At 40.1% G+C, this 27,017-nt stretch overlaps 1 protein-coding gene across 2 annotated transcripts; it reads right to left on the reverse strand.

Moving 5' to 3' along the window:
* Positions 1-3,961: 3,961 nt before the first annotated feature.
* On the reverse strand, positions 3,962-19,429 carry cers3a (ceramide synthase 3a). Of its 2 annotated transcripts, none has more exons than XM_071489055.1 (11): positions 19,146-19,335; positions 15,189-15,389; positions 14,001-14,118; positions 12,786-12,904; positions 12,621-12,678; positions 12,422-12,472; positions 9,974-10,066; positions 8,610-8,738; positions 7,564-7,670; positions 6,555-6,708; positions 3,962-4,822 (listed from the first exon to the last, which is right to left on the reverse strand). In XM_071489055.1, exons 2-11 carry the CDS (start codon positions 15,359-15,361, stop codon positions 4,631-4,633), a joined length of 1,194 nt encoding a protein of 397 aa, XP_071345156.1. In that variant the 5' UTR covers positions 15,362-15,389; positions 19,146-19,335; the 3' UTR covers positions 3,962-4,630. The 2 variants fall into 2 exon arrangements, with proteins under 2 accessions (XP_071345156.1, XP_071345157.1); XM_071489056.1 differs by having other exon boundaries at positions 4,476-4,822; positions 19,334-19,429.
* Between the last annotated feature and the right edge of the window lie 7,588 nt (positions 19,430-27,017).

Consider the following 27,017-nt stretch of genomic DNA (forward strand, 5'->3'; position numbering starts at 1 on the left):
ACTTCAGGCAGCAGTATTGTGAGAATTCCACATTTATTCACAGTGTTACATGCAATCAGAACACAAGATAATGTTGAAGTAATCCAAAGTATTTCTCACTTTGAGCAATCTTACAGAATACGTTACAGACTACAGTGAGGGACATGCCCTCTGTAATCTGTACTGAACTACATTTTGAGAGTAACTGTCCCAACTCTGCTCTTCAGAGACCTGAGGACTCACACCAGCTGAAGCCTGGTCTCATACGAAGGTACAAATACAGTGCTTATATTCCCTTCTTATGCCTAAAAAAAAAAAAAGGCAAGGCAAAGAAAAAAATACATTTTGTGTTTGTGCCGCTCTCACTTTGGTTCAGTATCTGTTTTTTTTGTTCTGATTTTATTTATACAGTACTTTTAAAGGCATTCAAAGGTGTTTATATTGATAAAGCATTAACATTAGTGTTAAAAGTAGGAGGCCAGAAAGCAACAAATGCAGTTCAAGAGAAAAGGATAAAAGATTTTTTTATTTTATTACTTTTAAAATCATTTAAAAGTAGGCCACTACACAGCTTGTGAAAACTGGTATAATGCTCTTTGTTGCTCTGCAGGAGTTTGGGCTTGGAGACTACATTAATTACAGAAAACCTGCATTACAAAGTGGAGATGTGGAGTTTTTTTAGGTTCTAGCAAAAAATACTATTGGATGCATCACGGAAAATGTAGAACCCAGTGTTTTCAGAGTTTAACCCAAACTAGGGACTGAAAGTACACAGGCAAGTATATTACAGCTTCTGTAAGCTGTAATATTTTCTCCAGTGGTTGACATATGACACATTTGACCAAAGCAACAACCTGACTTATTTTCAGAAATATATTCCTACAATCACACTCAGTTGTGAAGAAGGCATTAATATCTAATCCTGCCAGAAACTGTTCCCATTTTCCTGATGCACATGTGGTTAACGGTGTGATGCTGCTTCAGGATTTGACACCAGGGTGATGAGCACCATCTTATGGGCAATAGTAGAATTACACCTGAAGAAGACGTTCTCAATATGAATCACAAGAACAAGTTATCATCCAGAAAATCATTCAACTTCCTTCTATTTCCTCACTATTTTGTTGTTGTAGCATAACACACCTCAACGTGCAGGACATTTCCCTTAAAACAACAACCTCATACTGCTCCATGACACTCACTCTTCCTGTACTTTCTACACTCCGATATTTATTTTACACCTTTAATTACTATTTTCTTCACATATTGACATTTTACGTACAAAAGAAATGAGGTGATGAAATGAAACACTGCTTCACATTACACTGCCCAACAGTATAAAATAGTTAAAACTAGCTCCAAATCAGTCAACTACAACAGTGAAATTCTGCTTACACATGTTGGAAAACTCCTGTCAAGCTTCTTGAGACTGGGAGCCGTCTTTTCATTCAGTATTTGGGCAAACAAACTTGCTTTCATTGTGCTATCTATAAGTATCATCTCCCCTACATATTTTGCACTAATGCAGCCCCACTTCAGTAAACTCCAACCTCCATGTTTCACAAGGTGGCACGATGCAGTCACTGTGGCCTGATCCACACGAAACATGGTGGATCCCATCTGATGCAAAGAACGCGCTGCAAATTATTCATGAGGCTTCTTTTCATATTCTTTGGTGAAGGTTAAATTTGCAGTTTTGTGTAGTTTTGTGAACAATGGTTTCCTCCTTGAACGTTGTCCGTAGAGGTTGACTGCAGTGTCCTTCACACAGTCTGATCAGTCACTGATCAGTCAGAAGCACTACCTGATTGTTTCAGTGCAAAGTGAATTGTGCGTAAGGACGCCCGCTGCGCCTTCTGGTAGTACAGCTCTTGTTACGCTTCCTAACCATGTGTGCAACTGTGTTTTGGTGTATTATTTATTCATTTACTTTCAGCAGTCTATAGATGCTCCTGTCTTCCATCCTTATGAAGTCTCACAGTCTGGTTTCTTACTCCAGGCAGGTCCTCACCAAACTGAAGAAGCTGTGGTTGTTTTATCACCATGTTCATGCAATAAACCCCCCCACCCACCCCCGATGCACTGAGATTGTACTTTGCGGGCTGTGTTTTCAGTGTAGTCACCTGTCTGTTTTTAATAACACATAAGAGCAAACACCGACACTTCAGCTTAAAGATCATACAGATTTCACTGAACTCATGCTGCCCAGTGTGGAGGCACTGCCCCAAAGATTAAAGTCAGAACAAAAGTCTCCTGTTCACAGTTTACACCACAGATGAAAGACTAACACAAGAGCCTGTAGTCTGAAAGACATGCACCATTGTTCAACAGCTATCTGTTTTTCAGGAGGTGTACACTAAATCCCCTGCCCAGAGGTGGGTATATACCTGTGTCTACACACCACTGCACCTCTGGCTATAGTTAAGATTTAGTTAGGTTCAAGGATGGATGGTGGTTTGGGCTAAAATACCTTTGCTCAGGTTTAGAAAACATTGTGGATTGGGTTAATGTTACTACTTTGCTCTTGTTATGGGATTTCATCATCAAAACGGAAAACAAACAGCCGATTTCTGAGTTAAAGTGTGATGTTTTTGTTGATCTACTCATCCTCTCCAGCCTCCTCCCTACGTGGACCGTATCCAGCAATAATGACATCACCTGACTTCCTGTTTTGCTCCTGTCATAATTCATAAGGACTGGGCTTCATCATTTGAATGTTTTGTTTAGGAGAACTTATTACATGGTTGCTGCTTTCATTCTTACGAGGATGGTCTTGTACATTGACTGGTTGACATCAATTTAAATTTCTACCTTTCCCAGAATCCCTTTTAGATTGTATAGAGAGCCAATGTCATGGTGTCACATCCAGGTGAGCTTCTCATCCACTCATTTCTGCAGCTCACTGAAATCTGTCATTCAGTTTTTCTTTACTTAGATTGTTGTGCACAGAAAAAAAAACATGAACATGTCATGAAAATTGACAGGTGGGGCAGCGTGGGTGCCAGTGTCATCAGAACATGGTTTCAGCCATATCCATAAAAATAATCAGAGCTCTCTTCTGAAGTCATTTTTCCAGTCATATGTCTTTTTTTCTTTCTGGCCATAACGTTAGGTCTGCGTAGGTCTAGGACTTGGTGGGTAATGATGTTAAAGTTAAGCTGGAAATCACAAATCACTGTGCTGATTCGAAACACTTCATTCAGTTCAGTTCAAGGATTCATAGTCAGTGACTATGTTGTTTGTTTTTCCTTTCATTTGAATGCACTTCAGTAAATACGTGAAGAAGTGAACACATCATTTAAATACACTTTAGTATTCCCTTCAGTAAGTGAATGCATCACTATTCAGTCACGCAGCAGGAAGTGAACACATAACTGTCAACATAGGTCAGCACAGAGTCAGACTCTGATTGTTTCTGTGGCTATTGCATTATATTAACAAGCTTTTCATTAGTAACATCCCTGATCTGACCGCAGCGCCCTCAGTCACCAGTGAGGAGCCCCACTGCTAAGATGCTGATTGGTCAGTGACGGTGACGATTCAGTGTACAGACCAGTGTGAAGATTTGTTGACAGAGATTCATTTGTACATGTACTGAACACGTCTACATTAAAGATTGATAAAAATAGACACATTAAATAAACAGCAATGGAGTGCTGCAGGAATGAGTCCTAAAACTTGGAAATTAGTTTATTTAATTAGTTAGCATTGTAGCACTTCCTGTTCCCTCAATCCTGAGCTCTCTGGGTTTTTTTGAATGGATTTTTGGTTAGATGACTAAATGTCATCATGCCGAACTGCTCTTACACTCACGTTTATGCAAACTGTTGCTAACTTTGTTGGAAGTTGGAAGTTTAGTGGTGGGTGAAGTTGAAGTCATGTGACTGTGGTTTAGTTCATTTATAGCCTAACATGATTGTATTTGTAAGTGGTGTCATTACGAAGATTATACTGCTGAACAAAACCTGTCAGTATCATAAACTATTGTTTGTCACAGTGTTTATTTTCTGCAGTAATCCAAAAGCACATATAAAAATACCATTGGCTTTCTGGCCAGGGTGACACTAACATTCAGGTTGGCCTACAGAAATATGTCATCCCTATGGAACTCTATATTAGTTAGTTTAAAAAAAAAGACAGCCTGTATTCCAAGGCTGGATTTTTACCAGTGTTGGTGCAGGGTACATACACGAGGGGTGGCACCCTAACGTGATCTAGATCCCATTTGTCTCCCTGTGACCAGAAATAAGAGGTGCAGGCCAGTAGAGGGTTGATACAACAGCCAGCAGGTCTTGATGGATGAAACAGTGAAGAGAAGCTGCTTCCACAGCATGCCGGCTCTGCACCACAAATTAGATGTGGGTTTGTATTTTGTTTGCTTGTCTGTTTCAATTGACCTGCTGGGCTGTCGAGTGATGTGCTGCCTCTGACGCTGTGGAGAAACAGAGAGCCAATAACATCTCAAGTCTCTGCCTGTACACGTGCACAGTTCAAAGTCTCGTGAGAGCAGCAGAGTTTATTTGGGTTAGGTCGTGTTCCAGCATCTGAAGGAATAAATTATGTTTTTTCTTATTTTTCAGTCCATATTGGATGAAATGTATTTCCCACTGTTCTGTTTCTCCTCAGCTCCACTGAACACACTGAGCACGAGTCAGTACACAGTCTTTGACCGGCAGATGTTCTCTGGTGGAGACAAACATCCAAAGCAGCCGTTCTTGTCCTCCTTCTCATCGACTGCTAGTCCATTGCTGACCTTGTGCTGTTCTGCACCTTCATCCTCTGTTGTGCTGTTCTCTTCCTCCTCCTCTTCCTCTTCATTGTCACTTCTCTCATCTCTGGTCAGCTGTGACATAAGAGAAGCAGAAAAAGAAAGTAGATATGAGGGGAGGGGTGGAAAAAGGGTAACACAGAGGAAGAGAGAGAGGGTGTTGAGCAAATACAACAATCAAGTGGTGGAGCCAGCAGCCAAAGGCAAAGAGAACAAAACGTCCCCCTGAAAGCAGACTGGGAACCTGAGCTGCAGCAGAGAACAATGACCTGGAGCTCTGGGTTCAATGAACGTTTTTATTTCCTGCTTTCTGTTCATTGTGTTTGCAGTCATACTTCTCTCTGGTGTGCTGTTCCATCATAAACAGGTTTTTTCTCACTAAGTCAGGAATAATTATGTGTTAATAGCAACTGTTAGTATGAAATGTCCCATAGTCACACAGTGAGTGTGTATCAGTGTTATAGTAATGTTAGATATTTTCTACCGGTAGCTAAGTGAACTGTTTGTAACAGAGCGACAGACACATGGACAGAATGAGGTGAGTCTGCTCAGTGCTGAGACCATATACAAGAGGCAGGTTATTCTGCTGCACTGGTCACACCATCATTTACTGTGCTTTTGCTTTTGCTCCCATTTTTCATGAGCTGACATTAAAGACATAAAACGTTGTCTAAGCACATGTAAGGTGTCTCTCTCCACGGGTTGTTCACAAATGAGTTTGAATCTGTCAGTGAGCCTTTCACATTTGTCAAGATCATTCATCCACCTGACAGGTGTGGCATCAAGATGCAGATTACACAGCATGGTTACTACACAGGTGTGCCTTGGGCTACAGGCGTGCATATTTTTAGAGGGGTTGTAGATCTTAAAACGAGTCAGTATCTGGTGCGACCACGATTTTCCTCATGCACATCTTCTCCTCAGAGGTGATCAAGGTCTTGATTGTTGGCTGCCTCCTCTTCAGTGGCTCTGGATATTGGCAGGAAGTGGATCACGCTGTCACACACGCAGATCGAGAGCATCCCAAACGTGCTCAGTGGGTGACATGTCTGGTGAGTATGCAGGACATGCAGGACCTGGGATGTTTCTCATGTTGCACGCTCTCTCAAAGCATACAACATCTGTGGCATCTGCACATTTTAAAGAGGACTTTAACTGTGACCAGCCCCAGCCACGCCTGTGCAATAATCGTGCTGTGTAATCAGCATCTGATCAGCCACACCTGTCAAGTGGATGGATTAACTTGGCAAAGAAATGCTCACTAACAGATTTAAACCCATTTGTGAGCAAAATCGAAATCGAAATAAACCTTTTGTGTGTGTAGGAAAAATCTGACATCGCTTATGTTAACTCAACATGGGAGTAAAAATAAAAGTGCTGCATTTTTGTCCAGTGTACATGATACATATTGTGAAAGGAACAGTTATTGTGATCACTCCAAACAACAGGTTTTAAGAATAATTATTGTTCATTACAATTTGGGTGTTATTTTTGTAGAGTCGTCCATCATTTCTATCAGTTATGGTCACATGTCGTCAACCAGTTAATGGGTGAAATATGGGAAAATGGCGACATCATCAGTGCTGTTCAAGTTCACACTTCACAAGAGCTGGCTCTGAGTTCAGCACACACAGATCAAAATGAACTAGTTCATGTTCATGACCTGCCTGGGGCTATGTTCTGCGGGGGTTATGTTCATGATCTGCCATTCAGCCTAAATGAAATCATGTCTTATGATGTCAATGTCCTTACTAGACTGCACAGGATTTGCAGTTATTGATATATGATCCATACTGAGCAGACTTACTGTGCCAAAGATGAATTTCCTGATCATGCAGAGAATGAGGTAGGCCCAGAACATGTGCAGACAGAGGAGGACCACCAACATCACATTGAAGAAGTAGTAGCCAAAGAAGGCGGGGTAGTGCTGGATGGGGTAAACCCAGGTACAGTGGATCAGCCTGAAACACAGGAGGAACACAATAAGTTGAAAACCTCTAATATCCAGCCCCCACCACTTTTTTACAATCACCAGCCGATCAATCGGTGCGTCTCTACTTACTAGTTTGTTAATCTGCCCTTATTAATATAGATAAGGACAGACAAAGACTGGAAACATTTCTCAGTACAACACAATAAAATTCACCATCAACACAAACTGCAGCCGGAGAAATGACCATAACGCTGATTCAACACACACTGAACATTATGACCTCCACAGGCCTGTTGGATCAGACTGCATTTGTTTTGGCTCGGCAGACCTAATAAACTGACGACTGTTTTTTACTACACTGTATTTTGAAATGCCACCAGTAAGGTAGCAATAAAGCAGCAGGGATCCTCATAAAAATCATGCTGTGATGAACAACATTTGAGTAAAGCAGCATTGTGTTTTTTAGCATTTCACAAGAACCAGAATACACATAAACATTTCTGCCAGTGGGAACCATTGACTCCAGTAACAGTAACTACAGTATGTGTACAAACAAACTACTAAGCCTAATATGACTGTAGATTTAATTTATTGTTATTCCACTTTACTTGATCATAAAAACAAGAAACAGAAAAGTGAATTATAAAGTAATGATGATGAAAAGGTCTGATGTGCAGAATACTAAAATGTGGCATCAGCAATACAAATATATTCCTCAGTTTGTAAGTAAAAAGTATTAAATCTAAAGTCTAAATGTCAAAATCCAACAGAATAATAAAAAGAGATTTAAATATCCCACTGCTAATTGTCATTTAACATATTTATCCTTACCTATAAATACAAATGCAGAGTCACTCAAACACACACAGCTTACTCAGCTTACCAAAATGGAAAGATGATCAGTCGTGTTACCATAAACACGATGGCAAACAGAACAAAGAGAGCTTTGCAGGTTTTCTCCCATTTGGCGTAGTTGAACAGTTTGGCAGACTAAAAGAAAAAAGGAGTTGTGCTGTTAATCAACCACATCCAAAAACACAGAGCTGGTTTTCACTAAATTAAAGCCCATTTTCTGCAGTATATCATATTCAATATAGTATAAACCTTTAATGGCATCGTGGTTTAATCTTAACTGGCCAGGTATCCACTGAAATGAACACAGTTTATGTCCAGTGCAGGAAGTGGTGTGTCCTTTATGTAGTGAAAACATGTATGCCTAAACATGTAGACACAGCACAGCTTCAGTAATACAGGGGTGAACCCCTTTCGGTGTATGGCCTTAAATACCTACTGTTAGCATTACTGCTTCCGCTGCCTTTTAACAGAGAGGCCAAGATTGAATATGTTGTGGTCTTAGTGGTTTTTACATGGTTGTGTTGATGTGCCTCCATGGTAATGCAGAGGTACAGTAGGTATCTATCACATTATTTAATAGACATTTGGTGTGGGTGAGTTGTATATGGCTACATTTGGCAGACATTCTACTCTCATACATCTGATTTACTACTAATACTAATAATTATGTTTAAGTAGAGGCTAAAGTAGAAGTTATGTGAACCCCTGCAAAAACTGAAGAGGTGATATTGCCAAACTGGTCCCAGCTGTAAACATGTTAAGATGCTACAAATTCACCTGTGAAATGATTTGAATGCATTAACACAGGGTTTATAATCCTGCTAATGTATCTCAAATACGATGGAATGCCTCTGGTATCAACCTGGGACTTGTGAAACCAGATGCTGCTAAAAGAAGACAAAGCAATACAAGTTCTGTTTGGTATCATCTTCCATACTCTTGTTTTCAATCACTGTTACTGTAGAAAGAAAAAATGTTGGCACTGAATATGATCAGGGGTTTTGCAGGTTCATCCAGTATCAGCCTGCCATCAGGTGAGAAAGCTGTTTAAACCCTCGCGTGGCTGTGACTGACCTCCAGTAAAACATCAGAGGCATCGTGGACGAGCATGACCAGCGTCCCGATACGAATGTAGTTGACACACCAGGAAAATGATAAAAGGACAAGTGTGGCCAGGTGGTGGACGATTTGCTCCTTAAAGTCCTGAAAGAGGAAAAAAATAAAATGACATCAGTCAGTTAACACAGAGAATACATGTGATCTCTACCAGACTACTAAACTGAGGTCTTAATAGCACCACTACAACTTACACTACTTACACTTATCAGAATGAAACAGTTGGAATAAGAAAAAATCATACTGGTGATTCACCATGACCACATGGTTTTACCATTAGTGGGGCTAAATCTGTTTGTCCTGCGGGAGGTGCTGGAGGAAAGGTAAGGGTGTCACAGAAATCAGAAAGGCTCATCCTCCAGGGAGCTTGTTTTCAGCAAGGACATAGTAGGTCTTCAAGTGATCTTTGAAGACAGAGGAATTTGCTGACTGAATTGGGTTAGGTAGCTCTCAGGAGTTTGAGTATCTGGCCTTAATGTGGTTTGTTATGAGTGACGGATGAAACATGTTCAGTGTAAGCTAGTTGGTCGTTATTCAAGATGCCAAGATTTCTCCAAGGCCTTGTTACTCATGCTGTGATGAACAGCAGGACTGTGTGGGATCACCAAACATTCAGTCTTTGGGAGATTGAATTAAAGGTGGCGTCACTGAGAAGCACGGAATCTGTGCTGAGACAGTCAAATCTGGCAGGAAGGACGGATGGACAAACCACAAGAATTGATACTGAAACCAAGGGAGGTGGTGTATATTGAGACATGAGGGAGACCAAGCATTAATCCTTTAGAGAATTACATTTGGACTCTATTGCTTGCCATACAACTGTGATTGATTGCCCCTTGAGTCAGGACTCAACCCAGAGTAGCACTGTACCTGAGACTGTGGACGGGGAAAGGAGGATTTGGTGGTGCACTGTATCAAAGTCTGACAACAGGCCCAACAAGATGATGAAACTGCTAGTAGTGATTACTCCCACTCAGTTTCTGAATACAGGCTGTGTGCATTTCTCTGTGGACTGAGGCTTTGATACTTTCACAGTATTAATATAGAACCTAGACCTGCTTTATAATCACAAACACATGGACATCTACCTTTAGACTGGATGGACCTGTAAATGTTATATATAAGCTTTAGCTACATGTCCTCCTAACTTATTCTGCTCTTTTTATTTTGATAATGCTTTACTTGACTAAAGTCAGCTCTTTGAATTTATTTATTTTGAGTACTCCAACTATGAGAATACAAGCAAGGAAAAGCAAAAGCAAGCAGGGAAACTGTACATCAGGGGTTAAGAGAGTCAACCAAGTTGAACAACCTCTACTCACCTTTCTCTTGACATCAAAGGTAATGCTGAAGAGAAGGGAGCCATAGAAGCTCATCTCCAAGATGTAGTACCAGTACTGAGACTCCAGCATGGACTGCAGACAGAAAGAGACACGGGAACAGAGACAGTCAGACAGAGATGGACAACGTGTAACATGAAGCTACAGTAAAGCTCAGTCACACAGACAGAGGGTTTGTCCCTAAAGGCTGTGCTCTTTGTCCTCACCCCTTCAGCTGGAGGGAAGGAACTGTAGAAGAGTCTGTTGTTCACTCCCACTCCATTTCATTTTTCAAAGGCAAGTTCAACCTGATAGTGAAGCCATGGGATCATATATACTGAATGACATCATAGTAATTGTAATGAAGGTCCATTGTGAATAGAACTGCAGCCAGTATATAAATCATTTATATTCCAAGACTGATGAAATCTATACAGCTTTAATTCTATAAAGATGTAGAGGTTATTTCACCTCCACTCAAAGTGACAGTTATCAGGTTTTACAGAGAAGAGAGGTTGTTAAATCATATTTACTGAGACGACTACTGCTGCAATTGGTAACAGCAAAATTATATTGGTAATGAAGACTTAATCAGTCATCCTGATAGCTGCGGTCACAGTCAATGACCAGAGGACACACTGTTTCTAAATGTGAGGGCTTCACTACTTTAATTCAATTCAATTCAATTCAATTTTATTTGTATAGCGCCAAATCATAATATACATTATCTCAAGGCACTTTACAGGGTCAGGTCAAGACCTTACTTTGTTACAGAATAAACCCAACAGTTCCCACAAAGAGCATATTCTGACTATATTATAGTCTGAATATATTATAAAAGAAATACACTGAATATTTATTGATCTATTGGAGATCTCATCTGATGCATTAAGTGATGTGACACTAAACTCAAAGAGAAACTGAGAAACGCAAAGAAAAATAAGAAACACAAATCAAAAGCAAATCACATTTCTTGGCCTTTCATATTGTAGCTCTCTGTAGCTCATATTCTAGACGTTCAGGTTTGTTGGCTTGCGATTCCTGCTTTTCTTTGCGTTTTAATAACAGAGAAAATCATTCCGATACTCAAACTTTAGTATACTGTATATAATTTTAATGGCGTCAGGCACTTACAGCGGAGACACATCCAAACTGAAACCAGAAACTGTCTCTGTGGTGCAACAATATAGTTTAATGTGAAATATATTTACCTAATTTTCGCTTTCCCTAAAGTATTTGGGTTAATAAATACTTTCTACAAATTAAAAGACTCATCATAACTATTATTATTATAGAACAAATTCATAAACAATATAATAAAATAAATGCATATGTCAGTAGAAATAGCCTGTGTGCGTTCAGTTTCTGTATAGTGGGGTCTATTAATACACTGTGTGGTTTTGCTATGAATGTGCTGATGTTTGACCAACAGTTTATCTTAAAAGGAAACATACTCTGCACCGCCACAGGTAACTGTGTGCCTTTCTTAGTATTTGGACGTTGCATATCAGCTCACTGATGGCTCATCCAGTTGTGATCCAGCAGTGCAGTTCAAAAGAAAGGATGTCTGATTTCTCATGTGTCCTCTCTCCTTGAATCCTTTCCTTGCATCTCCCCTCATGTCTTACATGGGAGGGACTAAGAGATACATCTGGGGGAAATGTGTGTGCAAATTAAGGGAACTGCTTTGTACTCAGGGATTACTATCTCCCCCTGTATATGGTGACCTGTTGTGACAACATGCCTGAGGTTCCATACTAATGTCATATGACTGAGCTCCATTCACTGTGAGATATGGATGCTCTGAAAAAGCAGGAAGTGGACCTCTGAGTTGGGATTTCTGTCACTCACACTGTCCAGAAGGTCATGAAATAATTTCCATGGTCAGAATTTAAAGTAAGAAAAATGAGAGTGTTGTATCAAACCTCTGTTATTGTGTGTACAGTTACTTTATATTTGTGATGAAGAACTGCCTCTAATTTTGCAGTGATAACACTCCTGCAGTCAGATTCTGGCTTGCACCCATCTGGCTCCTAACAAACCTGCTTGTGCTTTGGTAGACAGACTGGTGTACAATGCTACTATACAGTGCAGTTTCAGCTTATTGTGGCATGAAATTGCTTACTCCATTGCTTGTGGGAAAAAGACATAATAGATCTAATAAATCATGCACTGATGTGTTTATGCTCGTCTTGTATTTCAGTGAAAGTTTCCTGAGTTTTTTCTGCAAATCAGATGAGGCAGTTCAAGATAATTGATTAACACTACGGAGCAACAACTTTGATCCGATGTTCTCCAGTGTTTAACTGTAACTGATTCAGCATGAAGTGTTCCCTCTGATGAGATTTTATGTCAGGACTCCAAGGTCAAAGGTCAAAGGCATTATAAAAGGATTAAGTACATTTCTGGTGTTGATATGATGATTGAGGTGTATAGGAAATGTGTACAGACCTGCTTTGGAAAACCTGTCCATACTTCCCGGGTGTCATAGAACCACTCCTTCTGCAGGAACATGGAGAGAAAATGTTACTGTTCACTTGAAATGTCGTAATCCTGCTCAGTAAAAGAGTCAGAGTAGTGAGGAGTAAAGCTTGAAAGATTTCAAATCTAACCAGACTGAGATGGACTCCACTGGGTCAGGGATACTCACATCATACAGTGCTGCTATTCCTCCGATGAATGCCGCCAGGTAGAAGACAAACCTCCAACTGTAGGAAGCAGAGACACACGTAGACTGTAGCTCTTGGAGGACAACCATTATTATCATCATAGTAAACACTCACACACACACTCACACACACACACACAGACTGACCTGGCCTCTCTGAACTTCTTCAGGACTCCAGGACGGTCCTGACTTCGCCTTCTTCTGAACCAGCGCTCAACTTGTCTCACTGACAAACTGCTTTTCTTAGACAGCCCATCAATGTCAGCCTGGAAGTGAGAGGACACACATAGACACACACATATGAACATGTGTGCAAACAAGCAGAGGCACATTGCAGTACTTGATCCTGGATGTTATAAACCATGTACAGGGATTTCACCCTTGTATAAAAAATGAGACAGATCTGAGCAATGTCACTTAAATGACATAAAGCAGATTTGGTAAAATTCTTGTCATGCAGTTGAGAAGTTGTGCAGCCATCATGGTTCATGCTGACAACTGTTGTATGTCTGGCTGGATCTGCGCATTTGGCACTGAATTTAAGCTTTTTCACATCAAACCATGGATTTATGAAAGGCTGTTTCAAAAGCTAGGAGGTAATTTTCGGTTAGATGATGACAGATTTATTTTATAGTTTTTGTAATGAGGAGGCTGCAAAAGTGGACCAGGTACCGATCCCTGTGGGACACCATATTTGACCTTAAAACAGGAGAACACAGACATAATATTAAAATAAATGTATTAATCAATCAGACATGGGCAAAACCAGGTGAGCTTCAGAGTCCTGAAACCATTAAAGTCCTCCATAACTCTGTTTTAAGTTGAAGTTTGTCACAGCTTCAACAAAAATACAACACAATTTGTGAAATGTTTTTGTTTGGCTGCCTATTCTGTCAGTTATGATCTGGACATTTTCATTACATTTCAATAACACAAGCTCCAGGTGGAAACCCAAAGACAATGAGCCCAAAATGGACATTGTGTTGTGTTCTGAGCTCAAGCTTGAAGCAGTTAGTTACTCTGTAATACTTGGGGCATAACAGACAACTGATGGCTCATTTGGTTCCCGTGGCATCTGTGTGGCAGCACAGGTGACAGGTGTGCAGCTGTCAGCAATAAAACTGACTATATCATATCATATGTGTTATCATACTACTGGGAAAAGCCATGAAAATAAGAGCCAGGTTATAAAACAGACAGAGATTTTCTCTATCAGACAGAGAAGCTGAAGGCCTCCTCACCTCCATTTCCACTGCAGCACTGAGACATACATATTGCAGTTTAGATTTTTCATTGATATTTAAATTGTCACATTAATCACAGAACAGATATCTGAGTGGGACTTGACAGCTGACTGTTTACCTGTGCAGGATTTCTACACCGAGTTGTGTAGTAGAGCTCCAGGATGGGGTTGTCCTCTGGCTTCAACTGGACTTGCTGCCTGATCCCAGCAGAGACTGCAAGTGGTGTTGCTATCCACCTGGAAGACAGCAAATACACACAGGGTTCAATGCTCACAGTGTCAATAGAGACAGACAGACACACACAGTGACTAAGATGTAGTTTTACCAAGCACATGTACATAGAGCATGATCAATCAATGAATAAGAAAATTTACTATTTACTATAATCCTTATTATAATATATTGCACACCATATTTTACAGTGAAGGACCATCACAGTGGTTTTGTATGCTTTAGCTGATTACACACAAACTCCTGTACCTATACAAAATTAGTCATTATCATTGTCATGAGTTTTAGAAATCTGCAATATTCCAAGCGTACATGACTTTATTAAGAGGAGATGCAGTGTGCAGTTTCAAACCATTCTGCACATAAACTGAATCACTTGATGAAGATAATCTCCCCTTAGCAATAACTAATTCAGAATGGATTACATAAGCAAGTTTTTTAAGAGTCTAATAAATTATTCATACAGAAATGAGTAGAAACCAGTGTCTCATTCAAAAATAACTATCTGTGTTCACAAATGTGAAATATACATGATTTGTAGAAGGGCTGCTAATTTCTGTAGTAATCATAGATTATGTATAAAAAACTGCTCCAGCATTACTTGGTCTGTTATGACCACTAGCTCATGGTGACAAAATGAAACTTTACAGAGTTGATGTGTAATAGACATAATTATCCAGACTATTACACTGAGTTTGAGAATTGGCCATTGTCTTGTAATTGTCAGTTGTGGCTGCCATTTATCAGTGGTTATATAGAGTCACTTTAAAGTAAGTTAAAATATGTAGTTTGGTTAAATATTGAAAAAGTGAACACGTTCTGTTGCTGCTCAGTGTTGACTTAACTTTTGAAATATTTAACAAAGACAAATATCGTCACTCCCTAAACTTGACCAGGTTCTCTGAGGTGCCTGAACTGATCCTTAAAAACCTGAAGAAGTAGTTTTTAGCAATCTCAAACAGAGGGATAAGATATATCAGATTTTGGATTCACACACACGTGATGTACAAGCACTGACTGGTGTTCTGTCGGTACTGTACAACCACACGGGGGAGTAGGTGCACGTGGACCTTACCTTTCAAACAGGTATCTGATGAGTAAGAAGACCAAGGCGTAGGGGACAGTGACATAGAGATGTGAGGCTTTGGCATAGACCCGGCCCTCCCTGTCCACCAGGTCAGCCCATGTCAGGTTCACTGGCAGCCAGATTCTGTCCCACCAGAACCACTCATACAGCGTGTTAAACATCCCTCCACCCTCACAGAGCCACCAGGTCCTACAAACAGAAGGAGGGGTAAGTTATCATATACTCATAACCAATGAACACAGAGCACTGTCTGTAATATCCATAAAGATGGGATTATGACATGACTGACAATTTACAAACACTTATATACATAGAGGTAATGAACCATGGATAGCCAAGGAATCAGGGGCTGGCTGCCTAAAAACACTCAAGGTTTCTACTTAAGTATAATACTTAAGGTTTAATTTCTCCTTAGATGTTACTTTAGAGATTACCAAAGAGATTTTACAGTGGTAAAATTGTACTGTTTCCATGGAGACCACTGATTTGCTGCCATTCGCTCTTGTGATACCTGTAATCACTTTTGGGGACCATAATATAACATTAAAGAAGTACACTGCTATCTCATCCTCATATGGTCTTGATGGGGAGTATATGACTAAAATAAGGAGAAAGTCTTATGTGAATATTTTAAGGAGATCTTAAAGAGAGGACTTAAGTGGAAACCTTAACACAGATTTTATGAAAAATCTTAATTTAAAGTGTTTTGTGCAACTGTCCCTTTCAGTGTCTGTACTTATTTGTGCCAAATTTAAGTTTTCATTCATTCAATCTGCATATAAAGAAAATATATATACAAGAACAGAAGGCAAATTAAAGTATAACAGAAGTAAAATGTGTAACACTGATGCCAAAGATGAAATATGTGGCTGCCATACCAGGCACCTGCACATCGTGGGCTTAAAGTTTGAAGCTGTGACATTTTCATACTCTTTGTCAAACAGTGCACACTAGCAATGCACTCCAAAATACCCTTTAGTTATTAAAAATGTATTACAACAGACAGAGGTAAGGGGTAAGTTCCAGGAAGAGGCTACAATCAGCCGACTGTAGTCATGCTACAGTTACTGTACTCTGCCTGAAGGTTTATTTCCTAAACAAATATTGACAGCAATCCCTCCCTTATTCTCAAGATCAGCTTCCACGCCTTTTAAGAGAGAGAGAGAGAGAGAGAGAGAGAGAGAGAGAGAGGGCTCTCTCTCTCTCTCTCTTTCATATATATATATATACACACACACACACACACACACACACACACACACACACACACACAGAAAGACAAAGAGAGGGGAGGGAGAAAAAAAACAGCAAAAAACTGATGATGAAAGCCTGGGTTGCAGCCTAGCATCACAAAGCAATTAATAATGGAGTCAATGTGTGTGACATGTATGTGTGTGTGTGTTTGTGTGTGTGTGTGTGTGTGTGTGTGTGTGTGTGCGTGTGTGTTCTGTTGGGAATTAACACACAGGCAGTTGGCTAGCTGAGGCTGACATGAAGTCTATTCATTGGTTTATCAACCTGCTCTGGAGGCCAAGTTAAAAAAACTCACCATCCTTCACTATACATATGACATGAACCACATGACAAAATGTGGACTAAGGTTATGTTCCAAGGCTAAACTAAATATTTATTTATTTATACTTTACTACAAATGTAAATTTGAAGATATTTTGAATTTGTTATTTGTGGAATTTCAATCATGTTCCTCTTGTCTTGGGTCAATTATGCAATAGCAGCCACATTCTGAGACTCACAGATACCATGTACTGATGGGGACTGGTTCTGTAAACTGTTAAGTCTATAAGATGTTGAGGTGTTATTATGACTTGCTATGTCAAAGTGACAAAACATATAATACATTCCTTACACTTGAACTATGTTTTTCCCTGGTGGGCTGGGGCTCTTACAGAATGTTGTGTTCATGATGCCTGAGCTGAATCATGTTACTGTCTCTCAGAGCCAGCTGTTGCTCTGTTCTATAACTACAATAGAGGGCTCATTAGAGCTGACGGATGACAGAAAAACAGAGAATCCCATACAATCTGTAGGCTGGTGCATTCAGAGATGGTTTCTCATTATAAATGTAATATGTGGAGGATTTGTTCAGTTCAAGTTGTCATAGGATGTTTGAGTTTCTTTCCTCTCAGGAAACATGTTAATGTCAGAGTCTGTCAGCATCAGCTTATTCAGCCCAGCAACAGTCTTTCATAGCAATGTCAGTGCTGCTGTGTTTATCACTGACCACACTAGAACATCATCAACTTTAAAGGTCCAATATAGTACAGAGGTAGATGTCCATGTGTTTTTGATTATAAAGCAGGTCTAGGTTCTTTATTAAAAGTATCAAAGCCTCAGTCCACAGAGAAATGCACACAGCCTGTATTCAGAAACTGAGCCTTAAAACCACCCGTCAGGACTTCAGGAACTTTGTGATGTCACAACAAAGCAGTCACTGCTCTCAGCCACGCCCCAAGCCCTGCCCACCTGGGCCCACCTGGACCCACCATGACCAACCGCCCATCCTTGCAGGGTTTGGTGTTAACCTGAAATCTGCTATATTTTTATTAGATAACTCAGAAAACAGTCAGCAACTTGTTGTTACTGGAGCTCCAGAGAGAGAGAGGAGATGTAAAACTACACTGAAATGATTTTTGGTTCTTACAACCACAAATATATATTCTGATGGATTGAATCACTTTAAAATAAAACACCGGAAAAGAGTCAAATATTGGACCTTTAACTTGTTGCACTTAGTGATTGCCTGTGGTCCTGGCTTCTTCACAATCTCACTGCGGGTTGGACAGTTTTCAGCTGTAGCTCATCCTGATGAAGGTATTTCTGTTGCCATAATACTGTATAAGCATTTAACTGAAACCCTCTGGGAATTCATTCAGTGATGTGGCTGACAAAACATGTTCAGCCTGCATGTTGAACTGTGTGTCTGACTTCTCCTCTAGCTGACTCAAAACATCAACAGTGAGCTGGTTTGGGCACAAAATCAGAAAGTGTACTTTTACTTTTACTAACACGTCTCACCATACAAAACACACTACCCACAACATACTCTGCAGTTATACAGTTACACCCCTAGTAACCCCAGCCTTCACCCCTAGTTATGTCAACTGTCTGTCTATTATGTTTCATGTTTTATATGCTCTCTCAGTCATAATGTCTTCCATGTCACTTCTTGATTTGTTGTTTCACAAATAAAAAAAAAGTCAAGTGAAAAAGAGTGTACCTTTAATAAATATCAACACAAAATTTGAATTTAAAAAGTATATTATTTTCCAGTGAAATTAAAGAATAGAAAAAAAACAAAAGTCTCACTTAGTGGAAATATTCAAGTAAAGTACTAATTAAGAAGAAACTCAGAGCTCAAAGGCCTGTTTTTCATGACATCAGGATTTCACGACACAGTTAAACAACCATTTACTGCACTTCACTTGTCCGTTTGCTGTTGTTTCTTTGTTGCTTCAAGTGACGTGAAAGGAGATTTGCCTCCAGTCAAGGTTCTCGTCATTCCACCTTTACACAGCTGCTGGCCCTACAAAGGTTACCCAGCAGTACAGCAACTGTCAAACTGAGACAGCAAACAGTTCTCAAACATCTCAACCCCCCACAACTTATCTTAGCCCAAACCTTCTGATTTCAAGTGGGCAGACCACACACAGCTTGGATCTCACAGGATCTTTATGTTGATCTTTCTAAGAACAGGGACTTTATCATTTCCAACTCAGCCACGAACAAGCTCCAACAACCTGACAGCAAACTTCACTATCTGTGGGATCTCCTCAGACCAGCTCTCCTCAACAGCTGCTGGCAGCTTTGTACCTCTAACTTAAACACAGAGATAATTCTACACCAGAACAGAAACTGTTACTCACATAAAAACAAGCAGAGACCTCACCAATCACAGCCCAAGGTCACAGGAAAACACCAGCTTACCTTTCCACAGTCAGTGCCACCAGATAGAGCAGGTAAGGGCTGTTGTTTCCACACCAGCTGACAGCTGTGTTTGCTACGACAAGTGAACACGGCTGGTAAAATCCTCTATTCCCCCACTATGACAAGCAAGCCAGCCACTCTCTTTGTTTGACATTCTTTAGGGTCACACCCAGTCCGGCCACAATTACCTGGGAAAGGTTTTTTTTTCCTCCTCTCCAGGAAGTAGAGGTAGGCTAACGGATTGTCACAACACACAACGTTTTTTTTTTTCTCTGCCTGCCCTCAGGGGATCAAATAACCTTGTTTGTACTGTGTTCTTGATAAAGTACAAAAGCAAGCTCTCCCACAAAACAAACCTTCCAGGGACAGAAGAGGCAACAGGGACATTATGTTGACTTTTAAAAACTGTCTACTGATTGGCTATTATAGTTAATAAATATACTGGCATGCAGTATGTACTATATTTTATCAGCACTAGTGAAAGTGCTGATAAAATATAGTATATAGTAAATACATTATATACAGTACATTATATTTATATATAGCCATATCCCCCCAAGATAAACCATCATATAGTTCCTTTGTCCCTACCCTCTGATATGACCTAGAAAAGAGTCCAACCCTAACCCTAATGCCACAAATAAACTGAATAAAAATCATAGATGAAAAATAAATATGTTGTGACAATGTTATGTTAAAGGTTTGGTGAAGTTTAGGCATGAAAACTACTTAGCTTTGGGCAAAGACCATGGTTTAGGTTCAAATAAGTACTTTGATAAAGTTACAGGACCTTTGTTGTCATGGTTCAAGAATAAAAACATGGTTAAGGTTATAGAACAATCATGGTTAAAAGAAACAACATTGAGTATTGAAACAGGAAATGAAAAGTGGTCAACCCATCCGTCCACCCCAGCCTCCTCCCTACACTGACTCTGTCGCTATATAACAACATCACCTGACTTTGTAAGGTGTTGGGACACTTTGTTCTGCCAGATCAGCTTCTCCAAGTGTCTGAGCTCTTGGAGGGATGAACACCACTCTTCCTAAAGATATTCCCGCATTTGATATTTGATGGTGGTGCAGAGCGCTGTCCAACACATCAGTGCACAATCTCTGATGGGTGTTGGACTGGGTTGAGAGCTGGTGACTGTGAAGGTCACAGCAAATGATTCACATCATCACACATTTTCATACTAGTCAAACCATTCAGTGAGCCCTTATGGAGGCATTGTCTTCCTGTTTCTCCGCTCATTTTTCAGACATTTACTGAAAAGTCTTACTAGACCTGTTGATGTCACTTAAGAATGAAGGGAAACTATGGGTCATAATCAGCTGCTTTCTGCAAACAACTTATGGGTCATTTTACACTCAAATTTTAAACTTCAGCTGTTTCCTGTGCTTACACATCACCTGACCCTTCAGCTCCTTAAATGAGTTCAACTGACAGTTCAACTGCTTTAAACACCTACACATCATCAGACTCATCATTTGGCACCAGTGTGACGCTAATCTCTACTCTGAAACCTCCTCTGACATTTCAAACCCTTTTAGCTCTTACACTTCATATGATACTTTAGTTACTTTGAGCACTTTACACTTCACACCTATCCAACGTCTGTTACTGCTTACACTTCGAAAAACATCTGTTTTAGTCTTTAAAGTTCTTTTTAATGCTTGAATTTGAACTCACTCTCAAACTGCTTTCAGCAACTCAGCGCTTCAAATTTTAACTGTCACTTGATTTACTTATTGATTATAATTATAATCTATTATAATTATAACACAATTATAATGTTTTTAGATAATAATTGTGATTAATATTCATCTAACGTCTTCCAGACTGATAACTCTTGATAATAACTATGATTCTCTTATTACTTATTACTCGCACACCTTCACTTCATTAAGTTGTTAAGTTGTAGATTTAATTTTAGAGCGTGTCCAAATCCACTTTTGCTTGTTTAACAGTGGGAAAAATGAAACAGTCACAGTTCAAAAGGGTTGTACTGAGTGAATTGATTCTCTAATAATTAACCATGGGTGTGTTTTGGGCACAACATGCAATAAACTAGAGCGCCATCTCCCATTTCCTTTAAAAGCCAGGTGTGCCTGCTCTTTGGTGGATTGTTATTATTACGGCAGATTTGCCAGGTAGTAAGAAAGAACTATGCAGAGGAAACAGATCTGCTCACACAGTTATTTACCACAACAGCAGGTAAAAGGTCCAACTCAGTGATGGTACACATCATGCATTGCCCCATCACTTTCATATTTTGCACCTTCAGTTGAAATTTGACTAACAAATGCAAAGTGCAAGGTGGTAGGTGGAAGGTGCACTGACAGTGTGGGTGTCTTCATGCTGTTACACTGAACACTGTGATGTATGTAGAGGTGTGTGTGGTTGCAGTGTAGCATGGTGTTGTTTTCAGGTGATTAATGACTGCACATTATTGATTAAAGGGGCTTCTCTAAAGTATTGAATTTATATTTCAAATGAAATATTTTTGGATTTGACTTTTTAAAAACATCTTTTGTCATTATGGATTATTGAGTGGAGATTGGTGGACAAAAGCCGCTCTAATCAGTAGTGATGTTATGTAAGACATCGAGGCTTCGAAATGTGTGTGTCGCGTACAGCTGAGCTTTTCTGGTGAAGTGTGTATCGCTGCATGTATCACTTTAGAAGTAAGTAAGTAACTGATGATGTAATGTGAAGCCTCGCTTCTCATCTGTACCACGTCACTGCTTTTGGTGTCAGTTCGAATTATGGAGCAATTGCGACATTTGCTGTAAGACCTCTGAGAGAAATCATGAATTTTAATAGTTTTTGGTTTATAACACTGATTGACATTGACTGGTTGAATTTACAATGGATCCACCAAAGAAGACCTCTCCAGTCTGACAAAAATTTGATCTTATTTCTATCATGAATGAACTGAACATAGATGCTTTCAGTATATTTAACGGCATGTTTTTCAAGGATATAATTGATTTCTTTTAGAGTAATTAATATGAAGATATGCTTAGAATAAAGGCACAGTTATGGTTTCCCTTAAACTGATACTGATACTGTAATATACTAACATTTGTATTTGCCTGTTTTACATTCTGGCCATTAGATGTTGTTCTGTTAACATGAGGTGTCAAGAAATGAGCCTTTTCTCAAAGCACTTTGCTGGACTGCTTCAGTGCTTGATGAAGCTTCATCTCACCATTGCTACTAAACAGACAGGTATGTTGGCTTTAAGTGGGTTTACAGTCAGCTCCTGTATGGTTTGGGGTGAGTGAGTGTACTAACAGAGCAAACAATGTACTGGTACGCGTCGTCAAGCTAAGTCAACAGAACCCTTTGATGACACTCCTAACTAATGATTAACATGACAGCCACATGGAAAGGGACCTGGAGAGTTCCTATTAGGATGAAATAGAACCAGAAGACCAGAAAACTTTCTCTCTCTCTCTCTTTGCATATCTTCTGTTGTATTTATTATTCATTTGATAGTCAAATGTACTGCACCACACACAAGATATACATATACAGACAGGTGACAAATGAAACGAAAGCCCAACATAAAGTTCATTAGTAAGGTGTTGGCCTTTGCTTGTGATTTCACCACTTTCTGTTGGATCTCAGGAGGATTAAGGCAAAGATATTTACACAGTCTCTCAATTAATTCCTCCATCCATCACTCAGCTCAGAGCTAGAAACCTGACACGTCCACAAGAAACAGGGAGAGATACTCACAATCTGCAGCGGATGGATTTGGCTTTAACGGATCCTTATGTTACCAGGTAGTGATGCTGTGTTGATCGTGGTATTTTACTTTATGCTGACGATGCTGCATTACTGTAGAGCATATGATGAATGCTGAGCTGCAGAGTAATTTAATCAGCCAAACCTGAAATTTTAGAAAAGGTATGTCAGACGATAACAGCAGCTAAAACTTGTTATTTTTCAGGGTTGTAATTTATATAATATGATCTCAGTGGAAGGCACGACAAAAAAAAAATCTGGCAAAAAAAAACAACCCTTGTTTGGAGAGCAGCTCTGGCAGAGAGTGCAACATAAAAATCTCTTGCTGGGAGTCAGTGTGACTCTGCTGCCACCTGCTGGTTCTCATCATAATCATCTCATTAATAATAGTGCTCAAAATAAATATGTTAGTGTTACATCCAGATTATCTCCACAGAAACATCTGGTCCCTGCACATTTTTAAATACCTCATCTTTCTTACTGGGCATTACCTTTCTCTTAAATAAATGTAAAGTACTTTGTGTCTGCCTGAAACACTGATAATGTTAAGGGTGAATGTGTAAGATTTGGCCAGAATTTTAGTTTAAAATGTCCAAAAATGAACTAACACTATCCACAGTATGTGAGGGAGCCATAGTGATGATGTCATGACCAAGACCTCCATCTACTGTATTTCAGAGATATCTACTGAAAGTAGCATGCTAACCAGCTAGCCCCAGCCCGTCCCGTCTTGTAATACCACTTTGTGACACTAGATTCTATGTGAGCCAGTGTAGCGTCTAGTCTGCCCTCAGTCCTACGTAAGAGGATGAAGAGGAACAGCTTCCTCCAGAGCTTGAAGTTACTCTACAGTTCCAGACCAGCGACACAGAAACACAGAGATGGCTGAAGCTCCATCCCAAGGACCGCTCCCCACAAGACACTACATTCAACAGCAAATAAAGGAAGTGATGTAAAACACCCATAAATCTTGGTGTTGCTTTCCACCACTGGAGACAGCTCTGGACAAGCTCAAGCTTGCAGCTTTTCTTTTAGGCTGGTGAGAAACATCTAATGTTGGCTCTCAAGTACAACAAATAACAAACCATATGGGCAAACTGGCATACCAGTGTTTCAAATGGCATAAATTCATGATTGCCTATTCCTGCCCGACTGTTGCCCGGTGGTGACGTCAGTAACTGTAGGCTTATTTTATAACTGATGACTGTCCATTGAGATTGTATGGATCCAGAAGACTGAGTGAATACATGGCCAGCGGTTCACCATATTGTAACCACTTTACATTACTGTTATGATTAGGGAGGATTGAAAGTTTGCTAGGCTTATACATTTTGAGGAGACTTCAGGGTTTAGAATGTGTTTCTACTGTAACAATGTCATTGCTGCAATTTGTAAATAACGCATTTCTAGCACAGGGTATGAACAAGGAGTAGCTCCAGCAAGGGAGGAGGGGGGCAAAGAGGTGAAAAGCTGCCACCTATGTATGTGGAGCAAGTAACATGATTTAACACATTTTACCTGTCATTAAGTGCCTGTTGTCATAAAATAGATAGATAGATAGATAGATAGATAGATAGATAGATAGATACCTTATAAATCACTTGGGGAAATTCAAAATAGTAGGCCAACTGCTCATTAATGTATTCAGTTAAGATTTTAGTCCAGGCCATGATCCTCTGCCTTTCTCTGAGGTGTTGAACAGTCTGATGGCAGTGGGAACAAAGGATTTCCTGAACCTCTCAGTCCTGCAGTGCAGAGAGATGAGACACTGGCTGCTGCTGGAGGAACAAACAATAACTTCATGAAAAACACTTATGTCCTGATAAGAAGAATGAACCCAACTGCTAATTGTGACAAACCAACTACATTTGATATGTCTCAGATTGATTTTTTTTTTTTAATCATTTCCTTCACTTACATGGTCATCTCTTTACTCCTTATGTTGACAGAGTCCAAGTCCAACTAAATCTAAATGGAAACTCTCAATCACTGAACTTTTTTTGTAAATGAACTAACATTGAAACAACTCACAACTGATCAGAAACATTCAGGAGCCAACAGCCCAACCACTGCTATTTGGGCTCTATACATTAATAATATTGACAAAAATCTACTTTTTATCAGCATTTATTAATTTGGTGAACAAAAATGGCCTCATGAGAAGAATTAGTCTTGCCAACATAAAAATCCCTTAGCTGTCTACTTTTCCCTCTGGCTGGCCACTCAGTAAACTCCCTGCAAATTGCAACACATATACAGTATATTATATACAAAGCTAGAATTGTTGAACCAAGTGAGTCAAATACAAACACAGAATTCACAGGTTTTTTTCAGCTAACATCCATTGTTTCCAATGCACAGCTGGCCAAACAGCAAGTAAACTGTCACTATAAACGCACACAGTCTTTGCCATATGGTTTCACAAGCACAGTTTTACTTTATTCTGTTGAGTCTTTTACAACAAGTTAATGCCCCTCACACCATGGCTTAACAAAACAAGCATGCACACGCGCGCACACACACACACACACACACACACATACAAACACCACCGCAAACAACGGCAAACTCATTCAGCCTCCTGCAGGAATTGTTTTCCTGCCAGGTAGCCTAAAGAAGGCTACAGCTCTGGTGTTTTCAAATAAACATCCAGCTACTCCACCTACATCTCCACCCTTGTAGGGGGGAGGGAAGCCTGTCATATGCATCTGATGTAACCAACATCCTGGGTTCTGTCTCAGAAGGCAAAGACCTGATTATATTTTAGGTGTGTGCTGGAAGATCTGGTGCTGGTCTGGTAGCTCATCGGTGATCAGCTCTGTGTAGATGGGGAGCATGTGTGCTTGGTCAGGAGATGATTGGTTGTGGACCACTGCCACCTGGGAATAAGACTTTAAGGGGCCTTGGTGTCCCTTGGTGTCCCTCTCCAAGTCTGTCTTGGTGACACTGAGCCACAAAGGAAGAAACAGGAAAAGTGATAGCTGCTGAGCTTACCAGAATGTACTGAGCTGTAAAAATCCTTGGATGGCTGGTCAACGCATGGCTATTCTAGCCTTGTACCAGCACCAGCTGGCAAGGTAGCTGAGAGAGCAGAGCTCAAACCGAGGTTTGCTCGCTACCAGCTAAGTGGATGAAGAAGCAGGCAGTGGCAGGGCTATGGCCTCCTTCTGGATGATGAGGTGAGACCTCTGTCTGTCCTGGTCATGGCTGCAGGGAGAAGACCGGGCCTGATTACTTAGACTGCCAATGGTGCCATGTTATGGAAGCTGCACCCAAAAGCGGTAGAGGACTGGACAGCTTTGGCACATTTGTGACACAGCTGCCCAGACACGGACAGTTGGTGAGAAACTCTTTTTCAGGTATCAGTGGGTGTGTCTCACCCTCTGGGCTCAGGGGGCAGGAATCTAAACCCATTACAGCGACACACCACAGTGAGATGAAGAAAATGTTGCATTAACTAACTTACTTGGACAAGCAACACAAAGGTGACATTTATTCTTTATCACAAGTATGTAGGGGGCACTGGACTTTTTATCTTATCTGACCAAAACAACTAGCTGATCATTAAGGTTATCAAAAAATTTAAAAATTAAAAAATTTACCCACTTATTCCTTTTTGGTTTTACTGTGGTGGCAGCCTGTCCCTGTGTCCCAACATACACTTATGGAAGACAGGGACAGAAGGAGACCCCAGGTCCTACATTACTTTAGAAGACTGGAGCAGAAATATAAAATCTGTTTTGTCAGCACTGAGTTGTATGAAATTATCTTCCACACAATTTTCACAGAAGTTTAAGTTATTTAAAAATGATGAGTTTGCTATAGTTTGATGCTTAATTGAGATGTTTAACTGAATATCATCGGCATAGAAGTGACAACTTCTGACAAACATCTGCTCTGCTGTGTTAACTATTAGAAGTATTAGCAAAATCTGTCCTCGTCATTGTGCCATTGTTTTCCCTTTGTGTTTTTATTTTCCCCCTTTTCTGTTATGTGTGCGTGCGTGCGTGTCCTGGTCATTCTTGTCTTTACCCGACTGCCTGGCCCTGTAGAGATGCTGGATGTACCTAAAATGTAACAGACACACCACCTCACTAAAAAAGAATAAAGCACAGACA

This window comes from Trachinotus anak, unplaced genomic scaffold, assembly GCF_046630095.1.
Source record: "Trachinotus anak isolate AG129_WGS33_773 ecotype Australia unplaced genomic scaffold, CSIRO_AGI_Tana_v1 ptg000011l, whole genome shotgun sequence".
In the NCBI taxonomy this organism is placed as follows: Eukaryota; Metazoa; Chordata; class Actinopteri; order Carangiformes; family Carangidae; genus Trachinotus; species Trachinotus anak.